The 25401-nt window shown below is 49.3% G+C and overlaps 1 protein-coding gene across 3 annotated transcripts in view; it reads right to left on the bottom strand.

Annotated features, from left to right (window-relative positions):
* Positions 1-6764: 6764 nt before the first annotated feature.
* The window catches only part of KAZN (kazrin, periplakin interacting protein), a 1309958-nt gene continuing 1291321 nt past the window's right edge, over positions 6765-25401 (bottom strand). For all 3 annotated transcript variants that reach the window (XM_043485112.1, XM_043485113.1, XM_043485115.1), the window contains 5 exons: positions 24494-24725; positions 23075-23176; positions 22402-22568; positions 12101-12215; positions 6765-10279 (listed from right to left, as the gene is read on the bottom strand). In XM_043485112.1, coding sequence (XP_043341047.1) covers positions 10115-10279; positions 12101-12215; positions 22402-22568; positions 23075-23176; positions 24494-24725 — 781 coding nt within the window. In that variant the 3' untranslated portion in view covers positions 6765-10114. The remainder of the gene's footprint in view (positions 10280-12100; positions 12216-22401; positions 22569-23074; positions 23177-24493; positions 24726-25401) is intronic.

Here is a 25401-nt window from a genome sequence, read left to right as displayed (position 1 = left end):
CTTCATTGCTGTCCATGCTCTTTCTCTAGTGGCGGTGGGCGGGGGCTGCTTCCTAGCTGCAGCGCGTGGCCTTCTTATTGCAGTGGCTTCTCGTGATGGAGCACGGGGCCTCAGCAGGGGTGGCACTCAGGCTCTGGAGTGTGTGGGCTTCAGTAGTAGCTCACAGGCTTTGTTGCCCCAGGAATCTTAGTTCCTGGACGAGGGATCGAACCCTTGTATCCTGCACTGGCAGGGAGATTCTTAACCACTGGACTGCCAGGGAAGTTGCATCCTGCATTATTCTTTACAGATGCTGATCACTTCCTTCCTGTTCTTAAACTAGTTTTTGAATTGGGTCACTGACTAACACAGAAATACCACTTGTCCTAGAATCTTTCTTCCCCTAGTTAAGTTTTTCTAGAGCCTTGCCTATCCCCTCCCCACCCGTTCACCAAATCATAAGCTTCTTGAGGGCAGGGCTTGTATAGAAAACTAAATTCTCTCTGGGTTCTATGTGGCAACAGAACTTTCTGCCACGATGAGAATGTTCCCTATCTTACAGGCAGCTATGAAGTGTTTGAAATCTGCTGGTGCTACTGAGAAACAGGAATTTTAAATTTTATTTAATTTTAATTGATTGGTAATTTAAATTTAAAGTGGCTTGGCTGCCAGATTAAACAGCATAGTGGTATAGCATCTTGCCATGGTGGTGGTGGTGGTGCTCAGTCGATTTTTATTGATTGATGGATTGATCTGTTCATTTGCTTAATGAACAGGGAAAGGGTGACGTTGCTGTATTGGTGGATATAGGACGTGGGCAGTCACGGCCCCACAGGTCCCACGCAGATAAGTGTAATGCAAAGTTGAGAATGCAGAATGTTTCAGAGGAGGCCCAGATCAGATTCTTTGGAAGTTCAGGGAGATCCACTGTGGTCCAGAGGGAGGCTGGGGGTCGCATCAAACAATGTTCTCAAGGGGATTAATCAAGTATGAGATCGATGAATCTGTGCGTTGCTGAGGGGCTGTTCTGGGAGGCAGGCCTACATCTGCAGTGCATGTGGAGGGGTGGGGCCAGGCAGCACGGTGCGTAGATGGGGCTCTGCTTCTCAGCTCTGGAGCCTGGGAGAAGCCCCTTCCCTCGCGGTGCCTGTTGTCTCATCAGTAAAACAGAGTTAGTAACACTATGCCTGCCTCCTCTGTCCGTGGAATTTTTCCAGGCAAGAACACTGGAGTGGGTTGCCATTTCCTTCTCCAGGGGATCTTCCTGGCCCACGATTGAATCTGCATCTCCTGTGTCTCAGGAGAATCGCAGGCAGATCCTTTGCCACTGGGAAAGCCCCGCATGGATAGAACAAACACACAACGTTTTAGCTACTAATGATGATGCAAACTGGGTCCCCACCTCTGGGGGGCGTGGTGAAACTTAGGACCCTCCCAGAGACCCAGCCCCTCACCTCAGCCCTGCAGTGGGCTCCACCCCCACCATCCAGCAGTGCATGCATGCTAAGTTGCTTCTGTCATGTCCGACTCTTTAGGACCCCATGGTCTGTAGCCCACCAGGCTTCTCTTCCATGGGATTTTCTAGGGAAGAATACTGGAGAGGGTTGCCATTTCCTTCTCCAGGGGATCTTCCCAACCCAGGGATCAAACCCACATCTTTTATGTCTCCTGCATTGGCAGGCAGGTTCTTTACCACTAGCACCACCTGGGAAGCCGTCCATCAGTACACCCCCTAAATGCTAGGGTTGGCCGGGCTATGGGAAGTCAACCCCAGTAAGACACTCTTCTGGGTTCAGATGAAAAGAGAGGAGCTGGGCATTACATTCAGGTTCGATCAAGTTTCATTTGAGGTTCCTTCCTTACTCTTGGAAACCAGCAGCACATCTGGCAACCAGTATGGCCTAAAAGAGACATCTTGGGTTTCCACGTGGGGCGATAGAAGAGGCACTTGGCATCTCTGTTGCCTCCAAGTCATCTGTGTCCTGGGATCCCCAGTGCCCATGGGGTGATTGTATCATTTTGCAACCAGGGAACCTAATTTAGCCAAGAACCACAGCGAAGGGAAAGATGGACCCATTTTGCAGAAGGTGGGGGCTTGTGTCTGATTTTGCCACTAGAGAACATTTCTAATTGCATCAAGGATGACACAGATGGGCAGGAGGCAGCTCAAGTGCCCTGGAAGTGGACAGAGACCCAGCAGAGGCTCTGCTGCTGCCTGGTGCCCCTTGAGCCCCTCAGAGGATGAGCCTCTCACTCCCTTCACTCCAGTCATGTGGGCCTTTAAAAAAAAAATCTATTTAAATATTTATAAAATTTGGCAGTGCCAGGTCTTAGTTGTAGCATGTGTGATCTAGTTCCCTGACCAGGGATCGAACCTGGGGCCCCTGCATTAGGAATGGGAAGTCTTAGCCACTGGACCACCAGGGAAGTCCACACATGGGCCTTTTTTTTCAGCCTTATTTACTGTGCTCCTCCCACAGGACCTTTGCACATGCTGACCTGCTGTCTGAAATCCTCTACCCTTGTCCTCTGCTGAACTCCCCTCTGTCCAGGCCTCACTTCCTCTCAACTACATTAAATCCTCATAAGACAAGCTCTCTGACTACCAGCTATCTTGGCTCTCTTGTTCAAAGTTACAATTTCACGCTGCTCAGGAGTATTTGATTTATGCCTTTCTTCCCTCAGTTCAGTCACTTAGTCATGTCCGACTCTTTGCGATTCCATGGACGGCAGGACCCCAGGCTTCCCTGTCCATCACCAACTCTCGAGCGTGCTCAAACTCATGTCCATCGAGTCGGTGATGCCATCCAACCATCTCATCCTCTGTCATCCCCTTCTCCTCTTGCCTTCGATCTTTCCCAGCATCAGGGTCTTTTCAAATGAGTCAGTTCTTCGCATTAAGTGGCCAAAGTATTGGAGCTTCAGCTTCAGCATCAGAACTTCCAAGGACTAATATCCTTTAGGATGGACTGGTTTGATCCCCTTGCAGTCCAAGGGACTCTCAAGAGTCTTCTCCAACACCACAGTTCAAAAGCATCAATTCTTTGGTGCTAGCTTTCTTTTTTTCCCAGTTCTCACATCCATACATGACTACTGAAAAAACTACTCTCTTACCTGCTGAACGGTAATTTTTGTGCAGACAGAGGCTGGGCAGAATTTCATTCACATTGTCTCCATCCAGAAGGGGGCGACAGAGGATGAGATGTTTGGATGACATCGCTCAAGTCAAAGGACAGAGTTTGAGCAAACTCAAGGAGATAGTGAAGGACAGAGAAGCCTGGTATGCTGCAGTCCATGGGGTCACAAAGAGTCGGACACGACTGAGTGACTAAATAACAACTGCCTACCTGGATGTTCTTCCCCCAGATCTTTGCAGGGCTGGCTCCTGTTCAAAACTTATGTCTCAGCTCAAAAGTCCTCTGGGACCTCCACCCCTCCATCACACCTGCCGCTTTTCACATCTGACATCAGTCACCCCAGTCATGGATGAGGTTCTTGTCTTCCTTCACTACATTATATGAATTCTACCCTTGCATCCCTAGCACCATGAACAGGCCATGGCACCCAAGAGGACTCAGTAAATACAGTGCATGTGGTCAGCCTGCTGAAGCTGGCTGTGCCCAGGCCCATCTCACAGTGTCTTCTAACTCTTCCAAACCCTCCCTGTTCAATGCACACTTCCTGAGTGTCCACCCTCTTCCTAAATTTAGCAATGAGCTGGGGAGTCAGGCTGGGCTCCTGTCCTGGGAGAAGCGAACAGTTGGGTTCACTGGGTTGGAACTCCATCAGGGCCAGCGGGACCCCTGGGTGGAACCCTCAGACCAGCCCCCACCTCCTGTGATTTGGGCTTTGTCAGGAGGGCCTAGCTGTCAGCCAGGATCTTAATACTCAGAGTGTGTCTCTGAACCAAAAGTACAACCTGGGAGTATATTAGAAATGTGAACCTCAGGCCCCAGTGCAGACTTCCCGAGTCAGCATCTGCATTCCAGAAACACCTGTCCCTCCAAGGTGCACAATGAAGTCTGTGTGTTCCATCACTGCTCCGGACTGAATGTCTGCATCCTCCCAAAATTTATACATTGATAAACCCTAACCTGCAGGTGTTGGCATTAGGAGGTGGGGCCTTCCTGGAGGTGATCAGGTCATGAGGGTGGGGTCCTCATGATGGGATTAGTGCCCTTGCAAGAGGAGACGTCAGGGAGTTTGCATCCTCTCTCCCTCCCTCCAGTCTGTGAGGGCACAATGAGATATGAAGACGCAATGAGAAGGCCACCATCTGCCAAGCAGGAAGAGAGGGCTCACCACTGGCTGAATTGGCTGGCACCTGGATCTTGGACTTCCCAGTCTCTAGAACCCTGAGGGATGAATGTTGGTTGTTTAAGACCCTTAGTCACTGGTATTATGTTGTAGCAGCCTGAGCCACTGAAATAACCACAAAAAAATCTATTCTGATCATCTGGAAATATGAATTCCCTGGAGGAGGGACACAGCAAAGCAAATGATACCAAGGATGCGGTGACTTGTTTCCCCCTGACAATGGGGCCCCAGGATATAAGGCAGCACTCTGACAGGAGGCACCAGACTTTTCCTAAAGGACAGATGCATCAGAATGCATCCATTTTGAATCCTACCACCTGGTAGTTCAGTTCAGTTCAGTTCTGTTGCTCAGTCGTGTCCGACTCTTTGCGACCCAGGCCTCCCTGTCCATCACCAACTCCCAGAGTCCACCCAAACCATGTCCATCGAGTCGATGATGCCATCCAACCATCTCATCCTCTGTCATCCCCTTCTCCTCCTGCCCTCAATCTTTCTCAGCATCAAGGTCTTTTCCAATGAGTCAGCTCTTCGCATCAGGTGGGCAAAGTATTGGAGCTTCAGCTTCAATATCAGTCCTTCCAATGAACACCCAGGACAGATATACTTTAGGATGGACTGATTGGATCTCCTTGCAGTCCAAGGGACTCTCAAGAGTCTTCTCCAATACCACAGTTCAAAAGCATCAATTCTTCGGTGCTTTCTTTATAGTCCAACTCTCACATCCATACATGAACTACTGGAAAAACCATAGCCTTAACTAGATGGATCTTTGTTGGCAAAGTAATGTCTCTACTTTTTAATATGCTGTCTAGGTTGGTCATAACTTTCCTTCCAAGGAGTAAGCGTCTTTTAATTTCATGGCTGCAATCACCATCTGCAGTGATTTTGGAGCCCAGAAAAATTAAGTCAGCCACTGTTTCCACTGTTTCCCCATCTATCTGCCATGAAGTGATGGGACCAGATGCCATGATCTTAGTTTTCTGAATGTTGAGCTTTAAGCCAACTTTTTCACTCTCCTCTTTCACTTTCATCAAGAGGCTCTTTAGTTCTTCTTCACTTTCTGCCATAAGGGTGGTGTCATCTGCATATCTGAGGTTATCGATATTTCTCCTGGCAATCTTGATTCCAGCTTGTGCTTCATCTAGCCCAGTGTTTCTCATGATGTACTCTGCATATAAGTTAAATAATCAGGGTGACAATATACAGCCTTGATGTACTCCTTTTCCTATTTGGAACCAGTCTGTTGTTCCATGTCCAGTTCTAACTGTTGCTTCTTGACCTGCATACAGGTTTCTCAAGAGGCAGGTCAGGTGGTTTGGTATGCTCATCTCTTTCAGAATTTTCTACAGTTTATTGTGATCCACACAGTCAAAGGCTTTGGCATAGTCTATAAAGCAGAAATAGGTGTTTTTCTGGAACTCTCTTGCTTTTTCGATGATCCAGCGGATGTTGGCAATTTGATCTCTGGTTCCTCTGCCTTTTCTAAAACCAGCTTGAACATCTGGAAGTTCATGGTTCTCATATTGCTGAAGCCTGGCTTGGAGAATTTTGAGCATTACTTTACTAGCATGTGAGATGAGTGCAATTGTGCAATAGTTTGAGCATTCTTTGGCATTGCCTTTCTTTGGGATTGGAATGAAAACTGACCTTTTCCAGTCCTGTGGCCACTGCTGAGTTTTCCATATTTGCTGGAATATTGAGTGCAGCACTTTCACAGCATCATCTTTCAAGATTTGAAATAGCTTAACTGGAATTCCATCACCTCCACTAGCTTTGTTCGTAGTGATACTTCCTAAGGCCCACTTGATTTCACATTCCAGGATGTCTGGCTCTAGGTGAGTGATCACACCATCGTGATTATCTGGGTCGTGAAGATCTTTTTTGTACAGTTCTTCTGTGTATTCTTGCCACCTCTTCTTAATATCTTCTGTTTCCATTAGGTCCCTACCATTTCTGTCCTTTATTAAGCCCATCTTTGCATGAAATGTTCCCTTGGTATCTCTAATTTTCTCGAAGAGATCTCTAGTCTTTCCCATTCTATTGTTTTCCTCTATTTCTTTGCATTGATCGCTGAGGAAGGTTTTCTTATTTCTCCTTGCTATTCTTTGGAATTCTGCATTCAAATGGGTATATCTTTCCTTTTCTCCTTTGCTTTTCGCTTCCCATCTTTTCATAGCTATTTGTAAGGCCTCCTCAGACCTAGGTAAGTCCTATGCTGGAAGGTGGGGGTAGGGGTGCTCCACGGGGAGGAACAAGTCCAGGATTTGGAGGTGGGTGACTCAGTTTGAGTCCTACTCTGTAATGTCTTAGCTTTATGGAGCTGGACAAGCCTCTCAACCTTAGCCTCAGTTTCTCCATCTATAAAATGGGTTAATCACCACCCACAGCCCCCCACCCCCCTATCAAAGAGACTGTTGAGAAAACTGAATGAGAACACACAGAGGAAAAGGCCAGCTCATCAATGAAGTGCTGTGAAGTAGTATTTATTGTTACAGTGTTAAAATTCACTCTTGGGAAGACATTTGGGGCCATGACCAGCAATTAAATGTCAGGAACATCATCCTAGCTCATGGACAACTTGTTTCCTTTGCAGCCACAAACTCCTGGGGGTGTTAGGGCTCAGGAAATTCTTCTCATCAGCCAACTGCTGGGAAGGATGTTAGTGTCAGAAGATGCTATTTTGCACAGGGCTTCTTTTTCTTGCCACTCAACTGCCAGGAGCCCACTGGAATCTGGAAGGGCAGAGCACAAGTGATGGTGTCCAGAACATGTGGGCTGTGATGGGAAGGGGGAAAGGAAGGCTTGGAACATCTTGCCAAATCATCCCATTCTGCTGGACCCAGCCCCGTTCAGTGACCTCAAGATGTGGGGTCACTATTCAGAGGCCCCTTCCATGCTGGCTGGGCTGTGGGGAGAGCCCTTCCCCTCAACTTCATCTGGTCAAGGTACTCCTGTGGCGTCTCCCTGTCTCCTGCACCCTGGGGTCCAATGACTGCAATGGTGAGACAGATTTCTGGGAGAAAGGCCCTCTCAGCCAAGGACAAGGGAGCCTTTCAGAAGCGCGCAGGGTTGGAAAGCTGAGTCTTCTTATGACTCCAGCCCCCAGCTACTAGGAGGAATATGGGGTGTCTCTGCCTACCCTGGTTCTCCCCAACCTCTGGCAGCAACTATCTCTTTGGATAGGGCCAGCACCCATGAGCACAGGTGGCATCACCTCTCAGAGAAACACATGCATATGGTTCCCAGGTCCAGATGTCATGTCACCACCCTTTAAGGACCAAGACCATGACCCAGGCTGTTTGGACAGGATGTGGCCAGTCAATGTTCCATGGGTGGCCACACTGCCAGCCTTTGCTAACCAGCTACCAGGACCTCTCTGCCAAGTCCACATGACCTGCTCTTCTTGCCTGCCCTTGTAGCAGAGTTGACATTTAGGATTTTTCCCGCAGACAGAGCTTTCCTGATTTAACTGTGTGGAGCTTGTTCATTTATCAACCAACCCATCCTCATGTTGAAAAGTCAGTTCCAAATGCTCACCTGACTGCCAGGGATACAGAGAACTGGGCAAGTGAGAATGTGAACTTAGAGCATCATTTGGACTAAAAGGCGCATTCGAGGTCGCCCATATTGCCCCAGGCCTGCTAGCCGAATGCTGAGAATGTTTCGGGCAATGCCATTCCTTCCAGTGACCCGCCCCAATTGTCCACTTGCCCATCTTGTCCCCAATGGGATTGAGTTGTGGAACAATGCATTGGTTTCATATAATCAGACCTGCATTCAGGCACCTCCCTATCTGCCATTCCTGCTCACCTTGTGAGAAAAACTGCCGTTCAGGTTTGCTGCTTCCTGAGAGGCAGACCCTGGTGCCCCCGGTCACCCAGCCTGGATGCTGGCCTGGCAGTGACCTGTGGCATCAGGTTAGAGGGAGGTTTTACTCCCCTCTCTGGGCTGTGGGTACTGCAGCCTCAAACCCCACGTGTGTGGCTGAATGTCATAAAGATAATGGGTTTGGAGCCTCAGCAAAGCCAAGTCAGGTTCCAGAGCCTCACTCCTTGGGCCCAGGAATCAGACATGTGTCCCTAGGAGGTCAAAAGTTCAGACAAGAGTGGGCATCGCCTGTCTACCAAGTAGGCGTTTGGTTTCCGATGGTGAGAAAAGCTGTGCTTGTGTTAAATTTAGAATATAATGGTCTTCAGCCTCAGGGAGGAGGAATTCTTAAGCTCATCAGGGGCCTAGGTTTGTGCTTTTCCCTTGAGGGGAAATCATTCATTGAGTTGAAGAACAGGTGCTTTGATGGTTCTTGGAGGCCGACCCCTGCTTCCAGTCTTGGAAATTCCAACCTTTTATAGATTGGCGGTGCCAAAGGTCTTCATTGGAAGTCAAGCATCGTGGTTCCAAATGAATCACGTGCTTTGATAACCAAAGTGTAAGTGGAACCCCAATACTGTCTGTCCATCCCTAATCATTTTTGAGTAATGCAGTCAATGAATTCAAGTCTGAACACAGGAATCCAACTGGTTTTCAAGGGCTGTGGGATTTTCCTCTTTTGGGGGCCCAGCCCTATGGGGGCCCTAGAGAGCTTGCACATTAAACATGCCTTGCCCTCCTTGTGCACATTGCTCCAACCAAAACAGCTGGAGAGAATGAGTACAGTGTCAATTCTGTGTTGTAAATGGGAAATGAGACACCCATCCCAGACCCCATAACTTCCCACCTGTCTCCTAAGAGGGTAAAAAATGTTACAGACGTTAGCAACTGTTAATCCTCACAACATTCCCAGGAGGGAACCAGAAGTATTGTAGATGAAGATGCTGAGGCACAGAGAGGTGAGGCCACTGGGAATAAGCCACACAGCAAAACAGCAGCAGAGTCAAGAAGAAGGCTGGGGGTCCTCTCCATCACCTTAGCGACTGGTGAGACTCAGCTCCGTTAGGGCACTGGTGAGCACACCTGTGTGTCAGGTGACAAGGTCTGTTGGGTGCACAACGACAAGCATTTCCCTGCTCTACGGTCACACTTGGGACAAGTTGTCACAGACCGAACTCAGTCATCCCAGTCTTGTTGACACGATGTCCTTCATCCAGATGATGGGGTATCCACGCTTCCTAGGAAGGCTGCTGCTCAGCCCCACCTCTACAGGGATCATTGCCATCCCTCCCCAGGGGAGGGGCCGGGTAGCCCTTCAACACATCCACGCTGACATGACACAAGGCTTTTAAGATTTGAATGACCTTCTTGTTTTGCATTCTCCCAAGGGAGATTCAACGACTCAAGCCAGAAGCTAAGTTCTCGGTCATGGAGGGCATGTATGTGGGAGCTGAGACCACCACCAGGCTGGCTGGAAGGGTCCACGTGAGGATGCTGAGTCCCCAGCTTTGCAAGCTCCTGGCATTGTCACCACTGGGCTCTGTGTATCTCGCTAGAGTCCTACCTGCTCCTCTTGGGATGGTATCTTGGGGAACCCTGTGCTTCTTTACACCCAGGAGGCTTAGTTCAAGGCTCCCAGGATCACTTGGACTGCTCAGTGGCTGAGTCACTCAGTGGTGGAGCCTTGATAATGGAGGTGCTGGGCACCCTGATTGGTCCTTCGGGCTAGTCTTCTTCCAGGGAGCAGGGAAGTCTTCAGTCCACTCCAGGCAGGCAGGCTGGTGCCCCCTCGTTCCATTGGGATCCCATTCAAAGTCATGGCAGTCTGCTGAGATTTCTGGGGACCAGAGGAGCATCCTCAGGCCGAGATGACTATGTACAGTGGTGACGGTCCCGGGATGTCCTTCCTCCCCGGGCCTCTCTGTGTTGGGTCTGGTGGAGCATCTGCTCCTTACACGTTGGTGACCTCCAGGCCATTGTAGCCCTCCAGACAGCACTGCTCCGGCCTGCCCTGGGAGTCCTCGTCTCCGCAATCTTCATTTTGAAGAGAGCCATAGTCATCATGGAAATCAGGGTCTTTGTTGCTGAAGCCCCTTCCTATCTTTCCCAGGGGCAGCTGAGAAGAGAGGAAGGAGAACAAAGGATAGGAAGAAGAGAAAAAAGAATTGAATGTTCTTGGATCTGGGAACTGTGGTGTCTCCAATTGCTGTGTGTCCTTGAGTAACTTACCTAACCACTCTGTGCTTCTTCTATGAGTAATAATACTCCATTGCTCAGGGAGACTGAGAGGAGGTTTTTGTGAGTTAACCTTATGTTGTGTCCCCAACCTGAAGGAGCCAGTTGGTTGCCGAGAGTGAGGACAAGTATAGTCTTTCTGATTATCCATCAAAGTTTCTCTCTTCCTCCTCAGCAGGATGAGAGGTGAGAATGTGCGGGTATGAGGTCTGACTGCATTCCCAGGTCAAGAAGAAATATTCTAGATGTGGCAAAAAAAAGTGTGGGTTTTGGTGACTCAGAAACTGGGGTTTGGATCTCTGCTCTGCCACGTCCCAGCTGTGTGACCTTAGGCAAGTCACCCACCCTCTCTAAGCTTCAGTGTTCTCAGCTACACAATAGAACTAGTAATTCCTTTCTCTCAGAGTTTTTGCAAAGAGTAGAAATCCCATCTGGGAAGCACATAGCAAGGTTCTGGCTATGCCATGTGTGCAAGCTCAGTTGTGTCCAACTCTTTGCAACCCTATGAACTGGAGCCTGCCAGGCTCCTCTGTCCATGGGATTCTCCAGGCACGAATATTGGAGTGGGTTGCCATTTCCTCTCCCAGGGGATCTTCCTGACCCAGGGATCCAGCCTGTGTTTCCTGCATTGGCAGGCAGACTCTTTACCACTGAGCCACATGGGAAGCCTCAAGGCACTGGCAGTGAGAAGCTATTATTATCAGACACGGTGGACCCGCATTAAATATTTCTCTCTTATTTTGAACAGATGTCTATTGGAGTAGTCGTGACAGCACTGTGTAATTATTTATTTATTTGACTGCCTTTCTTCCAGACCAGTGTTTCTTAACCTTTTTTTCCATTATTGTCCCCTTTAAAAAGATGACCTTTTACATATTTTTTCCCTAATCACACCCCCACCATGAAATTTTCATACCATAGGGCCTCTGTGCATGTGTATATGTGCCATGTGTATATCTGTGCTTTACACATAAAAAGAGTAAGACTTTCTGCATCCTCCCCACTGAAAAGCAATTCTGACCACTTTGGGGGTGATAGGACCCCCAAGTGGGAAGGTACATTCTATACTGAAAGCATCTTAACGATGAAGATGGTTAATTTATCCATGCTTATCACCCATGCTCAGGACATGTCTGGGACGCACTTAGTACCCAAAACTGTCAGCTGAATGAATGGAAGAATTTTGAATTACCCACTTCTGCTGTCTGTGTCTACACACACACCTCCATTTAAGAATCTGTGTCACTCTGAGGCCCAACTGTGCATGGTCTCATGCACCAAAGGCTCATCAGTTGTTCTTGGTCAGGCCACTGGAGTTCCAAATCTAAGGCCCTTAGAGTTTGGGGTGCGTTGGAACCCTCTGGGCAGGCTGGCAGCATGCAGGTCCCCCTCGCCCCAGAGGCCCTAGTGTCAGGAAGCCCAGGTGGGTCCTGGAGTCTGCACGTTAAGCAGCCGCCCAGGTGAGTCTTATGTAGGCAGGTGAGACCTGCACTTTGAGATACAGTGTCAAAAGCCTCACAAGGCTGTGTGTGTCTTAACCATCATGCGTGCCCCTGAAGGTGGCTTCCAGGGCCCTCCTCCCAGCTGTGCGTGTGACCTGGTCCATCAACACTGTTCCACAGGGGGAGCTGGAAAAGGGTAACATGGGCCCAGACAACACAAAGGCTGCGGGACCCCCAGGAAAATACATGGAGTGACCTACCCGGCCAGCCTTGTACTTGATCCCACCGCTGTTCTCCTCCTTCCCTGCCCGGGTGATGCTGGAGGCCCTCCCGGGGGGCGTTCCAAATCGCTCAGCTTCCCGGATGCCTGTGCAGCTGGGGAGACACCCATTGCAAGTCAGTGTGGCCAAGGTGGTGGGCCAAGGTGGGGTCAGCTACTGCGACCCAGAGACACAGACACTCAGTCACTCATACTGGTCACAACGATCACAACTGCGGTTCACTTAGTACCTCTTATGTGCCACCACTGTGCTAGGCACTTTACAAACATAATCCTCACAGCATACTAGAGGTCCAGCTTCCATCTCTGCTGGAGAAAAGGGGGCACAGAGAGGCTAAGCAATCTGCCCAGGATCACACAACTTGGAGTGTGTGAGCAAATCTTGCAGAGCCAAGATCTGAACTTTGGGGTCTCAGAGACCCCCAAAGTCTCTCTTCAGCCCCCAGGACCCTGCAAACCCTATCAGGAGAGGCAAGACATGATGGGAGAAGCCCCACATTCCAGCTCACTAGGTGTAGCTTGAGAAACATCAGGAAAGTTTCCCCCACTTTGCATTTGAAATCTGTGTCCCCCACTGACTTGTTGTCTGAAGTTACTCCCATCACCCCCTTCCCTGTATAAAAGCATCAAAGGTTTGTTAGACTAGGACTTGGTGAACTACAGCCAGTGGCCGAATGCAGCCAGCTGAAGGATTCTGTAAATAAAGTTTTATTGAACCCTAGTCCATTTGTTTGCATGTTGTCTACAGTTGCTTTTTTGCTATCAAATCTGTTTTGACCCAGACCATATGGCTCCCGAGTGCTAACATCTTCACTGCCTGGCCTTTTATGGGAGAAGTTTGCTGAGGCCTGTGTTAGAATCTCAGGGCTAGTGTGTATGGGATACGGAGTTGGGGCAAAAAATTGGTTCAGAGCCAGGAATTTGGAACTTAGTCCTCCCACGTGCCTTCCTTCTCTTTTAGATTCTGGGTGAACCTCAGTGTCCCTGGGGCTCCTGTCCTTTCTTTGCCTGCAGGGTTCTCCCCAGCTAGGGCAGAGCCTTCTGCACCTCTCCTGCAAACTTTGCCAGTCCCAAGACACTAATGTCCAGTTATCTTCCTTGAGGCTTTAGCTGCATTGAGAGCCTGGCTTTTCTCTTTACTGGCTGTGTGACCTTGAACTCATTGCTTTGTCTCTCAAAAGCTGGGTTTCTTCAGCTGCCAGGTGGAGAAGGTATTAGAGCCGACTTCATCAAGTGATTGCGAAGGTTAGTTAAAAAGTACTTTGGAGCTGAGCTGAGCATCTAGTAAATGGCTACAATGATAATAATTCAAATTAACAGTTATAACTTTAATGACAGAGGAATTGGCTCTGGCTGATGGGCGGTCAGGAATTGGCTTCGCAGGAGCAGTGAGGCTTGGCTCAGGCCACCACGGAAGACACATGAAGAGAAATGAATCTTCTAACACCTGCCTCAGAGATGCTCTGCTTCTTGTGGGGGAACTTCTGCTGAGAAAGTTCAAGGGACGGGAGGGTGTCGTGCAGGGACCCACACTGGCTGCTGGATGGCAGATGAAGCAGAGTTCTCAGGTCCCCAGGTGCCAGGGCATCCCCAGCACAGGGAGGTTCTGACTCTGTGGTGGGTCAGGGACCAACATGTTCACTGATACCCCTCCCCTCTCCTCCTCCTGGGGATGGAACGCCCTGGGTCTAGCGGGGAAGCTGTTCAAACTACAGAAGCCATGACAATCTAAACTCGCACAGCCAACTCCGTTTGCTGTCTGGTGAGAAGGACATTAACCCCCCCATTCCAAATTTATGGAATATTAGCCATTCCATGAGCTTGGGAGAACTCCAGAGTCCCTTCTTTGGTTTTCACTGAAAAAGAGATGGGAGTTCAGAGGGGATGTGTGTCTTATACAAGGATATACAAGATACACAGAGGCAGGGATGGAACTTGAATTTGAACTTCTAGGAACAAGATCTAGACCTTTTTCTTCTTACCTCCTTGGGGGTCAGTGTAAGACTGTGGACTCCACAGCAGTGGCCTGGCTCCACCCCCTTAGCAGTCATGTCCCCTGAGCTGTGTCCTCTGTGAAGTGGGGTTAATAACAACCTTTCTCTTATAAAGTCACTGGAGGATTAAATGAGAGGACACATATAAAATGCTGAGAAGGGGCTGCATATCATGAGTAACTGCTGTGACCCACACAGGCATTGAGGGGTACAGACCTGACTTGAGTCCCCACTCAAGGCACTGCACATCCCCTAGCTGTGCCCTTGTGTGAGTTGACTCCCTGGCTGGGTCTCAGTTTCCTCATCTGTACAGTGGAGCCCAGTACTCAGTTCTGGTCTTAACAGACCATCCCCTGGGCAGAAAGTGGCATCTTTGTGGTGTAGACAGAGGAGCACGGGGCAGCTGCTGCCCCCACCATGCTAAAACAGCTTTCCTCTTGCTTTTCCACAGCAGCTAAAATCCTACCCTGTTCCTCCTTTGGGTTAAAACACAGATGCTGCAGGGACTAGGTCAAGTGCAAGGCTACGGCCCATGGAGGCTTGAAATGGCTTATTGAGTATTCCTAGTCTCTTCGTCAAACCTTGAGGGAGTGGAATGCTGGAAAGATACGCTTTAATGAGGGAAGTTTCTGGAAGACAGAGCATCTCCGTGCAATTTCTTGAGTCAACACAGAGGGTGTCTGGGGCACTGAAAAGGCATCCCGTGCAGGTAGGAGGTGGCAGGGGAGAATCAGACTCTGCCAGCTGGGCTGCCTGAGAGCTGAGTCTCACCCAATTAAACGAGGGTTTACGAGGCCCACGAGGTGCAAGATGCTTAGGTGGAGACGAGTGGAGTAGGGGAGGACAGAGTCTTAATTGGTCGCCTACTGTGTGCTAGGCATGACGCCAGGTCCTTCCTGTGTGATAGCTCCTTGAACTCTCCCCAGGGTTCAGGAGGAGTGACTGGTCCCCTTTCAAGATGAGGGAACCGAAAAACCTCAGATGATGGAGGAGGAGCCACAATTCAGCTCCAAAGGCCCTGCCATACCCTCTCCTTACAGAGGACCATGGTTGCAGGCACTGGCCACCCCAGGGCCTGGGCTCACACTTCAGTGGTCATCCGGGGTGGGGTGGGGCAGGATATTATAAACCCCACTTTCCCGTGGGTACCCCCCCAAATCTCAGTCTGCCTCCTCCCACTCCAGCTCTGGTGATCTGCGGGTGGCCCAGGACTATTCCCCTTTGCCTGCTGCTGGGATCTCTCAGACCGGGGCCACATGCCAGCCCCAGAGGTAGAGCTGTGACAAGGCCTCTTACTCTCTGGGCTTGGGAGTTGCATCTGTCTGAGTTCATAATGAAATCACTCTCCGCGGAAACGCTAATGAGAAAACTGGAGCAAAGTGACAGAAAGTGGAGCCCCATGTAACTAACCGAAGAGGAAACTGCTTCACTGAGACACTCCAGCGCTCCTGGGAGGTCAGGGCACATGAACTGTCAGTTATCGTGGGGCATCTCTGCTTCAGGCACTGCGTTCACTTTGCCTCACCAGTCACACTCAGGGATGGAGGCTCAATATAGCAGATCCACTTCATTATACACGACACTGTAAAGCAACTATCTCTTCAGTCGCTCAGTTGTGTCTGACTCTTTGCGATCCCATGGACTACAGCACGCCAGGCTTGCCTGTCCATCACCATCTCCCAGAGCTTGTTCAAATTCATGTCCATGGAGACAGTGATGCCATTCAACCATTTCATCCTCTGTCGTCCCCTTCTCCTCCCGCCTTCAATCTTTCCCAGCATCAGGATCTCTTCTAATGAGTCTGCCCTTTGCATCAGGTGGCCAAAGTACTGAGCTTCAGCTTTAGCATCAGTCCTTCCAATGAATATTCAAGACTGATTTCCTTTACAATTGACTGGTTTGATCTCCTTGCAGACCAAGGGACTCTTAAGAATCTTCTCCAACACCATAGTTCAAAAGCATCAGTTCTTCGGTGCTCAGCCTTCTTTATGGTCTGACTCTGACATCCATACATGACTACTGGAAAAACCATAGCTTTGACTAGACAGACCTTTGTTGGCAAAGTAATATCTCTGCTTTTTAATATGCTGCTTAGGTTGGTCATAGCTTTTCTTCCAAGGAGCAAGCATCTTTTAATTTCATGGCTGCAGTCACCATCTTGCAGTGGTTTTGGAACCCAAGAAAATAAAGTCTCAGTTTAAAAAATGGGGGAAAAAAGGGAAACACCCAATAATCAGAAAGAGACTTATTAACCAAGAATTTCTGGATCTAGCTATTCCACCTTGAATGTGCCCGATTTCTGAGCCACGAGTAAACTTCTGTTTCAATTGAAGACTGATCTAAAGATAAACAAAGTTCCCTGGGAGGGCCCAGGGGCAGTGAAACCACTGCCTGACAGTTCCTCTGTTGTTCTGACCACTCTTCCTACCCGTTAGGGAAGCAGCAAAGTGTGGTGCTTTGAATTCCATCTCCCCGGTTTTTATCAGCTAACAGCCCCAGGCAAGATGTGTAATCTTCCTACAGTACCTCAGTTTCCTCATCTGTGGAATGGGGCTCATGCACCCACCTCCAGAAGGTAGTGACAATGTGCTAGGTTCTGAGCTTGGCCCATGGCAGAGCTCAGCAAATGGTTATGGTAGTTTGATAACCTCACCTTATAACTGCATCTGGAGAGGGAAGGAGGCGAGAAGGGAGGGAGATGCTGGCTGACTGTTGCATCCTTGGACATATAAAGGCATACTTTTTGGGGCCGTGGGTCATAAGACCACAGGATGGGAAGGGGTATTTACAAGAGAGATGCAAAGCTTGTCTGAGGCCTAAAGATTCACAGGCCTAAAGGCCACTCTTCTCAGGCCAAATGAATGAATCCCCCTTGGCTCTGACCTTGTGTTAGTGACAGAATATACCGTCCTTCAGGCAAGTGCTGGAGATAGTCATGCATTTTCCTCTAGGCTTTTCTTCTGGCTCCTGTGATGCTCCAGTGAATGCCTTTGAAATAACATGGCTACCTCCTGCATCCTTTTGGTCCACTGGTTTACTTCTCTCTCTTTAAAAAAAAAATTCTCTGTTTCTTTAACTTAAGCACAGTCCTATGACAGAGTTGGTAGTGAATCATTGTTTACCAAAAGATTGCGTGTCAAAGCAGACATCATGAGATGTCAGAAACTGCTCTACCTTGATCCCTTTGGTTATATGGTTGTCATGGCAATGAGAGGAGGCTGGAGAAGATGATGTCATATGGGAACCTATAAACTCTAGGTAAATGTGCCTTTCCAGGAGGAGGGCTGGATGCTAATATTTCCTGTCTCCCTGGTCATGGGACATTAACACATGGTGACTATTATCTCCCTAGATGCTTTGAACTGACTACCTCCTGTGACTACAGGCATCACATAGACTGGGTGATGTGGGGTCAAAGATGTGATCAAGAGTCACATCTCCTTGGGGAGTAGAATCAGGCAATCATTAGCCCCTCTCCAGGCTTCCAAGTGTGGTGGAGGGTCAGAGGTTGATAGATTACAGCACTGCCACGGACTCCTGTCTAGTCATGAGCAGGTCACAGCACCTCTCTGAAGCCCATTTCCCTATTCATCAAAGGAGGCAATGATTCCTTCTCACTCAGCTTCCTTCATGAGGAGGAGTGAGTGACATAAGGGATGTGACAGTACTTTGTTGAGAATGACATCTGATATCAATGTGAAGGGTTGTTGTGTTGACCATCACCCTGGTCCACCCAGCCTGGGATTTAGTCCTGGATGGAGTCCTAATCTCTTGTTTCGATGGGTTCAGTATGTTTTCTCAAACTGGAATCTCTCCACTCAGTCTGATCATTCTGGGAGGACTCACCCCAAAAGACCAGCACCAGATGCCCTGCCCTTTCTCTGGAAAGCTGCCCTGCCCTTCTCTCAGCAACAAAGAAGGAAAAGGAACAAGAAAGCAGTAGACAGGATGAGATGCTGAGACCATGACAGAGATGTCCTGGGCAAGCCCACAGATCTTGGTTAACATAAACCCATCAGACCTTCCTAAATGTCTCACCTCCTGCTTGGGGATCACTATTTTCCTGGTGTTTGGTTTAGCTGGGGACTCTTGTACTGACAGAAGTGGGCTCTAAAATTTCTTAGAAACTCATGGAGTTTGTCTCTCCCCAGCCAACTGCAAGTCTGCTCCCCTGGCCCATGGCAGGGTTTCAGCAAAGGGCCATGAGGTTCCAAAATCCCACATGGAGACTTGGAGTCATCGGCCACGATGTCGACTCACGGAGAGAAGCAGCGTCAAGGAAAGAGGTCATAACAGGGAGACCAGCTTGAGGTCTGGTCCTCCTAGCTCCCTGCCTGAGCAGCCTCAGATTCCTCAGAGGTAAAATGAGGAGCCTGAACTGAGTCAATTGCCCTCTTCTTCATCCTGATGTCAGGAGGTCTGCCTTCATCTAGTTCTTGACAGAGTCTCTGACCTCCCAACAACCTAAGAGCCCACCCTACCTGTGCCCCCCGCCTGGAAACTCCACTAGTGTTCACCCACTAACCTTAGATACCTCGGGGCGGGGGTCAAGGGTTTAAGCATCACATGAATGCTAATGAATTAGTCACACGGCTAACGTTTAGCTAGACCTACCTACCCCTCCAGGGCTCAGAATATCTTAAGCTTGTTACAGATTACAGGGCTCCAGAAGGAAAGTGGAAAATTCTGAGGTGAAAAACCTTTTTCCTATTGATTCATGGCTCATGGAATAGGGTGAAAGTGAAAGTAGCTCAGTCATGTCCAACTCTTTGCTACCCCATGGACAATATAGTCCATGGAATTCTCCAGGCCAGAATACTGGAGTGGGTAGCCTTTCCCTTCTCCAGGGGGTCTTCCCAATCCAGGGATTGAACCCAGGTCTCCCACACTGCAGGCAGATTCTTTACCAGCTAAGGATAGGGTGCTTGTCATAAAAACCACCTAAGCATGCTTAAAATGCTGAAAATGTAGATTCCTGGGCTCTGCCAGCAGATACTGGTCCTGCAGGTCTGAGTAAGGGATGCGGGAATCTGCAGTTCATAAGAGCACTGATGATTCTGCTTGCAGGGTCTATGAGAACTGCTTGGGTATGCGCCTGCTGTTGGGGGAGGGCAGCCCAGGGCACCTGGACCTTGTGACAGATGCATAATTTTGTTCTACCTGCATAACATGGGGTGTGACTCGGCTGCTCTCTGAGGCCCCATGTAGTTAGGGGATTGAGTCCTCAGGCCTGACGCATAGAGCCTCAATTTGAATCTGGTGTACTAAGTTGCTTCAGTCACGTCCAACACTTTGTGACCTTATGGACAGTAGTCTGTCTGTGGGATACAGGCAAGAATGCTGAAATGGGTTGCCATTTTCTTCTCCAGGGGATCTTCCTGATTCAGGGATTGACCCTGTGTCTCCTGCACTGGCAGGGGGGTTCTTTACCACTAGCACCATCGGGAAGCCCTCAAATCTGGCATCTGTTAACAAAACAAATTAACCTTAGCTAGACTGACCAAGAGTTAAGAGTGATGACTCAAATTACTAGAACTAGGAATGAGAGAGGGGATGCATGCATGCTAAGTCGCTTCAGTCATGTTTGACTCTGTGCGACCCTATGGACTGTAGCCTGCCAGGCTCCTCTGTCCATACGATTCTCCAGGAAAGATACTAGAGTGCATTGCCATGCCTTCATCCAGGGGATCTTCCTGACCCAGGGATGGAACCCATGTGTCTTATGTCTCCTGCATTGGTAGATGGGTTCTTTACCACTAGTGCCACCTGAGAAGCCTGAAAGAGGGGATAACTTTACATAGATAAGAGGGATTACAAGAAAATGATCTCATGATCAATTGTATACACTAACAAGTTAGCTAACCTAAATGAAACAAATTCAGAAAGATATAAACTATACACACTACTATACAAAACGGATAACCAACAAGGACCTACTTTATAGCACAGGGAACTATACTCAATATTTTGTAATAATCTATAAGGGGAAAGAATCTAAAAAGGAATATACTTATATACATGAATCACTATGGTGTACACCTGAAACTAATATACAATATTGTAAATCAACTGTATTTCAATTAAAAAAAATTTAAGATCCTTAAAGAAAAGATGTAAACTACCAAAACTGACTCCAGAAGAAACAGAAAATCTAAACAGATCTACAAGGAGTAAAAAGATTGGATTAGTAATAATGAAAAAAAAAAAACCTTACCACAAAGAAAAGCCTAGGATCAGATGGCTTTATCGATGAGTTTTACCAAATGTTTAAAGAACAATGAACACCAATACTTTATAAACTCTTCCAAAACACAGGGGAGGAGGGAAAACTTTCCAACTCATTTTATGAGGCCAGTATTACTCTGATACCAAAACTGGACAAAAACATCACAAGGAAACTACAGATCAATACCCCTTGTAAATATGAATACAGAATTCTTCCTCAAAATACTAGCAAACCTAATCCAGCAACATATAAAAAGATTATACACCATGACCAATCACAATTGGGATTTATCCTTGGAATGCAAGGTTGATTCAACGTCTGAACATCAATCAACATGATATACCATATTAATAGAATAAAGGACAAATCTGGGCTCTGCCACTTACTAGTTGTTTGACCTTAGGAAAGTACCTTGGGCCCTTTAAACAAGTTTCTCCACCTATAAAAGAGAGACTGTGAAACTGATTACTTAGTATTGTTATGAGAATGGAATTGTGCACACAGCATGTGCTCAATAAATGGTCATCTAACCCTAAGCACATCATCGTAAGGAGACAGTCCACTGGGAGGGGCCTAGTTTAATCTGCTCAGGTGTTTATTCCCTGATCACTTTTCAGATGAAGAGACTGGGATAGAAGGGCTGACACGGTCTGCTCAACTGGATGGTAAACACCACTAACACGCCTACCCCTGTCTCCAAACCTTTGTTCCCATGCCAGCCCTACCTGGAATGACCATCTAAACCTCTTCAGTTCAGTTCAGTTCAGTGGCTCAGTCGTGTTACTTTGCGACCCCATGAATCCCAGCATGCCAGGCCTCCCTGTTCATCACCAACTCCCGGAGTTTACTCAAACTCATGTCCATCGAGTCGGTGATGCCATCCAGCCATCTCATCCTCTATCGTCCCCTTCTCCTCCTGCCCCCAACCCCAGCATTAGGGTCTTTTCCAATGAGTCAACTCTTCGCATGAGGTGGCCAAAGTATTGCAGTTTCAGCTTCAGCATCAGTCCTTCCAATGAATGCCCAGGACTGATCTCCTTTAGGATGGACTGGCTGGATATCCTTGCAGTCCAAGGGACATTCAAGAGTCTTCTCCAACACCACAGTTCGAAAGCATCAATTTTCCAGCACTCAGCTTTCTTCACAGTCCAACTCTCACATCCATACATGACCACTGGAAAAACCATAGCCTTGACTAGATGGACCTTTGTTGGCAAAGTAATGTCTCTGCTTTTTAACATGCTATCTAGGTTGGTCATAACTTTCCTTTCAAGGAGTAAGTGTCTTTTAATTTCATGGCTGCAGTCAACATCTGCAGTGATTTTGGAGCCCTCCAAAATAAAGTCTGACACTGTTTCTACTGTTTCCCCATCTATTTCCCATGAAGTGATGGGACCAGATGCCATGATCTTAGTTTTCTGAGTGTTGAGCTTTAAGCCAACTTTTTCACTCTCCTCTTTCACTTTCATCAAGAGGCTCTTTAGTTCTTCAGTTTCTGCCATAAGGGTGGTGTCATCTAAACCTCTTAGGCCAGTGCAAATCCTCCTCAGCTCAAACCCCACACTCACACGGCCTTCCTCATACATGCTGACCTTTCTCCCTTCTCCAAGTGCCCAGTTTTTGTGTGTGTGTGTGTGTGTGTGTGTAGCACTCAGTTGTGTCTGACTCTTTGCGACCCGTTGGACTGTAGCCCACCAGGTTTCTCTGTCCGTGGAATTTTCCACACAAGAATTTTTCACTGGAGTGGCTTGCCATTTCCTACCCAGGGATCCATCCCTGGGTCTCTTGCCTCTCCTGCACGGCAGGCAGATTTTTCACCCCTAGAGCCACCTGGGAAGCACCACACACTTTATTCAAAAGCTGACTGACTCCTCCTCTACCTCTTTCTAGTCTATGACATTGAGGATAAAGCACTTCACTTCTCTGAGCCTGGATCCGCAGAAGGAGAACGCTGTGTCGCAAAGGACAAGAGGGACCCAGGAAGGGCGTGGCCGGGACCGACCGGAAGTCAGAACTATCTGCTTCCAAAGCCGGAAGCTGCCACTGGCAGCCCACACTCACTTGGCCGGGTGGAAGATGGCGCTCATCTCCTCCGCCAGGTGCCTCCGGAGGATGTGCTTCCCGCTGGGGATGCCCAGGGCAGTGGCCATGGCCTCAGCGTTGAACGTGGGTTCCAGCACCAGCACGGCGCCGTGAACGCCACTGTTGGTCAGGTTGTCTGCGTACTCCTGAGGGCAAGGCAAGAGGCTGGTGAGCCTGGGGGGCCGCCCTGCTGGCCTGAGGACGGGGATACCCCAGGGGGGATATGTCCTCAAGAGCAAGGGCTTGCCCCCCGCCCCCCGGGATTAGTGCATTTAATCATGAGGGATTAAAAAACCCTCACTCTTTTTAGGGCCTTGAGAATAGCGACTGGGTTATTTTGTCACTGATTAGACCCCAGACCTAGGCAGGCAGCCCATAAATGCTTGTTGAGGGAGAAGACGGCTGTGGAGTCAACCCCTCACTGGCTTCAGAGAAGATGACTCAGCATCCACACCCTCACTGTGGGAGGGGAAGGGGTGGGCAGGGGGAGTAGTTCTGGCCTCTTGAGTGACAGGAGGCAGGCTGTTCTTGCCGGCCTAGGAAACGATGCCCAGCCCACACTTAAAGATGGATACTGAATTTGCACACAGACTGGCATGGGATTTGCATATGCCCAAGAGCCACCCCTCCCACGCCCGCCATCAGCCCTCACCTTCAAGTCAATGTCTCGCACCCACTTGAGCACCCGCTGGTTGGTCCAGACCACGGGGTCTATGTTCTGTGTCTCGCAGCGGGCCCGGCGCTCCTGCAGAGCCTGTGGGGAGGGAGACTGGGTCAGCTGCGGGGGGCCAGGGGGGCATGCAGAGATCACACAGGAAGCGAGAGTCCGTGGTGCTGGCAGGGACCTCAGCATGCTGATGCGAGGGATCCTGGCCAGATCATCCACAGCTGCTCTAGCCATGTCAGTCCTTTCCTTCTGGGAAATGGGGAGAAGCCTGCTTCCAGGGATGGAGGAGCCTAGAGGCAGAGCCACTTGCCTGCAGAGTGTGGGGCCAGGTGGGGCCCTCGGCAGCTGCCTAGTTTGTGTAGCCCAGCCCCCACCTGCCTGGTTTGTATAGCCCAGCCCTGCTCACCTGACTTGGAATAGGGGCTCAGTGCATGTCTGTTAAGGGATGCCCCTAAATGAGGCTGCCTATTTCCACACTTCACTATCATGTTCTTCCCACACCTCATCTCCTGTACCAGACTGGGGCTCACTGGGGGCCAGGGCCTGTGTCCTCATCACTTCCTGTGCCCAGGGCTCTGACTTGGGTGTTTGACAAGGCCAAAAAGCCCCCTCTTCAGTCCCTCTCCCCCTGACCCTGAACTGCTTGTGCTATGACAGTGCTCTGAGAAGAGTAGGCCGGTCACACTCACCCCCGGCAGCCCAGGGCCCCTCCCTTGGGGGAGTAGCTGGGGAGATGTACTAGGTTTGGGGGAAGCTGAAGCAGACATCCTGGGCTCTCTGGCTTGGCAGTGATCAGAACAAGGGGCACTCAGAGTCCAAACTCTACAATGTGCCTCACAACCTCCTAGTTACCTGTCAGCATCCCCATTCCTTCCCCCACCTCAAATCCAGGACAGAACCACATAGGACTCTCAGTTCTGCTGCTGCAGATCTATCCTCTGGGTCTTAGTCTATGCTATTCCCTTGCTGGATTGCTTTTCCCCTCATACCTTCTATTGACTGATACCCAGAATTCCTCCCTTCAGGTCTCAGTTTAGCTGTTACTGTTGCTGGAAAGGCTTCTCTTGTCCTTCTGAAAGCTTTCCTCTGAGTTTTCATAAAACCCCGCCCCCACCCCTCATTGGGACAACCTTCCATGATGTTGTGGCCACAAGCATCTTTGTGGTTGCCTGGAGGATGAGTGTTTCCCTCTTCCCCTGAATTGAGCACAGGGTCTGGTCCATTCCCCAATAAGCAGTTGTTGAAAGGAGGGAGGGAGAAAGAAAGGGATGGATGCGTGGATTGATAGACAGGTGGATGGATGGATGGAGAGATGTGTGGATGGGCAGATGGTTGGATGGACAGATAGCAGATGCCAGAAGGGAAAGCAGGGCTGCAGAAGGTGCCCTGAACCCTGGTTCTCACCTCCCTGCTGAAGTTGACTTGGTAGAGCAGCTCGATCCCCAGCAGGATGCTGACCTGGTGGAACTTCTTGGACACATTCAAGTGCTTCTCCAGGTCCCGCTTCATCAGGGAGTTCAGCATCCGCCCATCGACCAGGTGGTTTTGGAAGGCCTGGGAGTACTGGGACAGGCCGATGTCGTTGAGCCAGGCCTTAGCCACCCAGTGATGGTCCAGGTCAGCAGCTTTGGACAGGCTGGTGAGGAGAGACACAGCCGGAGAGAGGGATGGGTGGGGAAAGGTGGCAGAAACAGAGAGACAGGGAGAAATGGGGCAGAGATGACCAGAGAGAAGCAAAATAACGGGGTCAGGGGACCAAGAAAGTCACAGAGATAGATAGGAACAGTGATGGAGTGGAGAGACAGAGAGAAAGACAAAGGGCAGCAAGGGGAGAGGCAGATGCAGGGGAGAGAGGAGACAGGGAGAGACAAGGGGAGAGAGGGACAGAGACATAGGAGAGAGACAGAGGCACAGAGGGGAGAGTTAGACAAGGGAGGCAGAGACAGAGGGAGAGACAGAAGCAGGGAGTGAGCCCCAAAGAATAATAAAGAATCAACAGACAGAGGGTGCAGGAAGGAAAGAGACCACATTCAGACACCCTGAGAATGGGAAGGGACAATGACAGCGCCGCGGGAATGGATGCAGCAGGAAGCAGCACCTCTGGGGACCGGGTACCTCCCAAAGCCCCGCCCCGCCCCACCTCCATCCCAGAGGCCACTGCAGAATCCCTGAGGCCCAAGAACCTTGGCTGGGGCCAATCTCTCCTTGGACTTTGCCCCGAGTCACAGAGTGGCACGGCTTGGAATCAGATTTAAGCTCCAAGTTTTGCTTATTCCAACTCCTCTCCTCACCACCATATCTTAGGTTTTCTG

Source organism: Cervus canadensis, chromosome 13 (assembly GCF_019320065.1).
Source record: "Cervus canadensis isolate Bull #8, Minnesota chromosome 13, ASM1932006v1, whole genome shotgun sequence".
Lineage (NCBI taxonomy): Eukaryota > Metazoa > Chordata > Mammalia > Artiodactyla > Cervidae > Cervus > Cervus canadensis.
The sequence above is the reverse complement of the archived record's forward strand: the minus strand, read 5'-3'. Positions and strand labels throughout refer to the sequence as shown.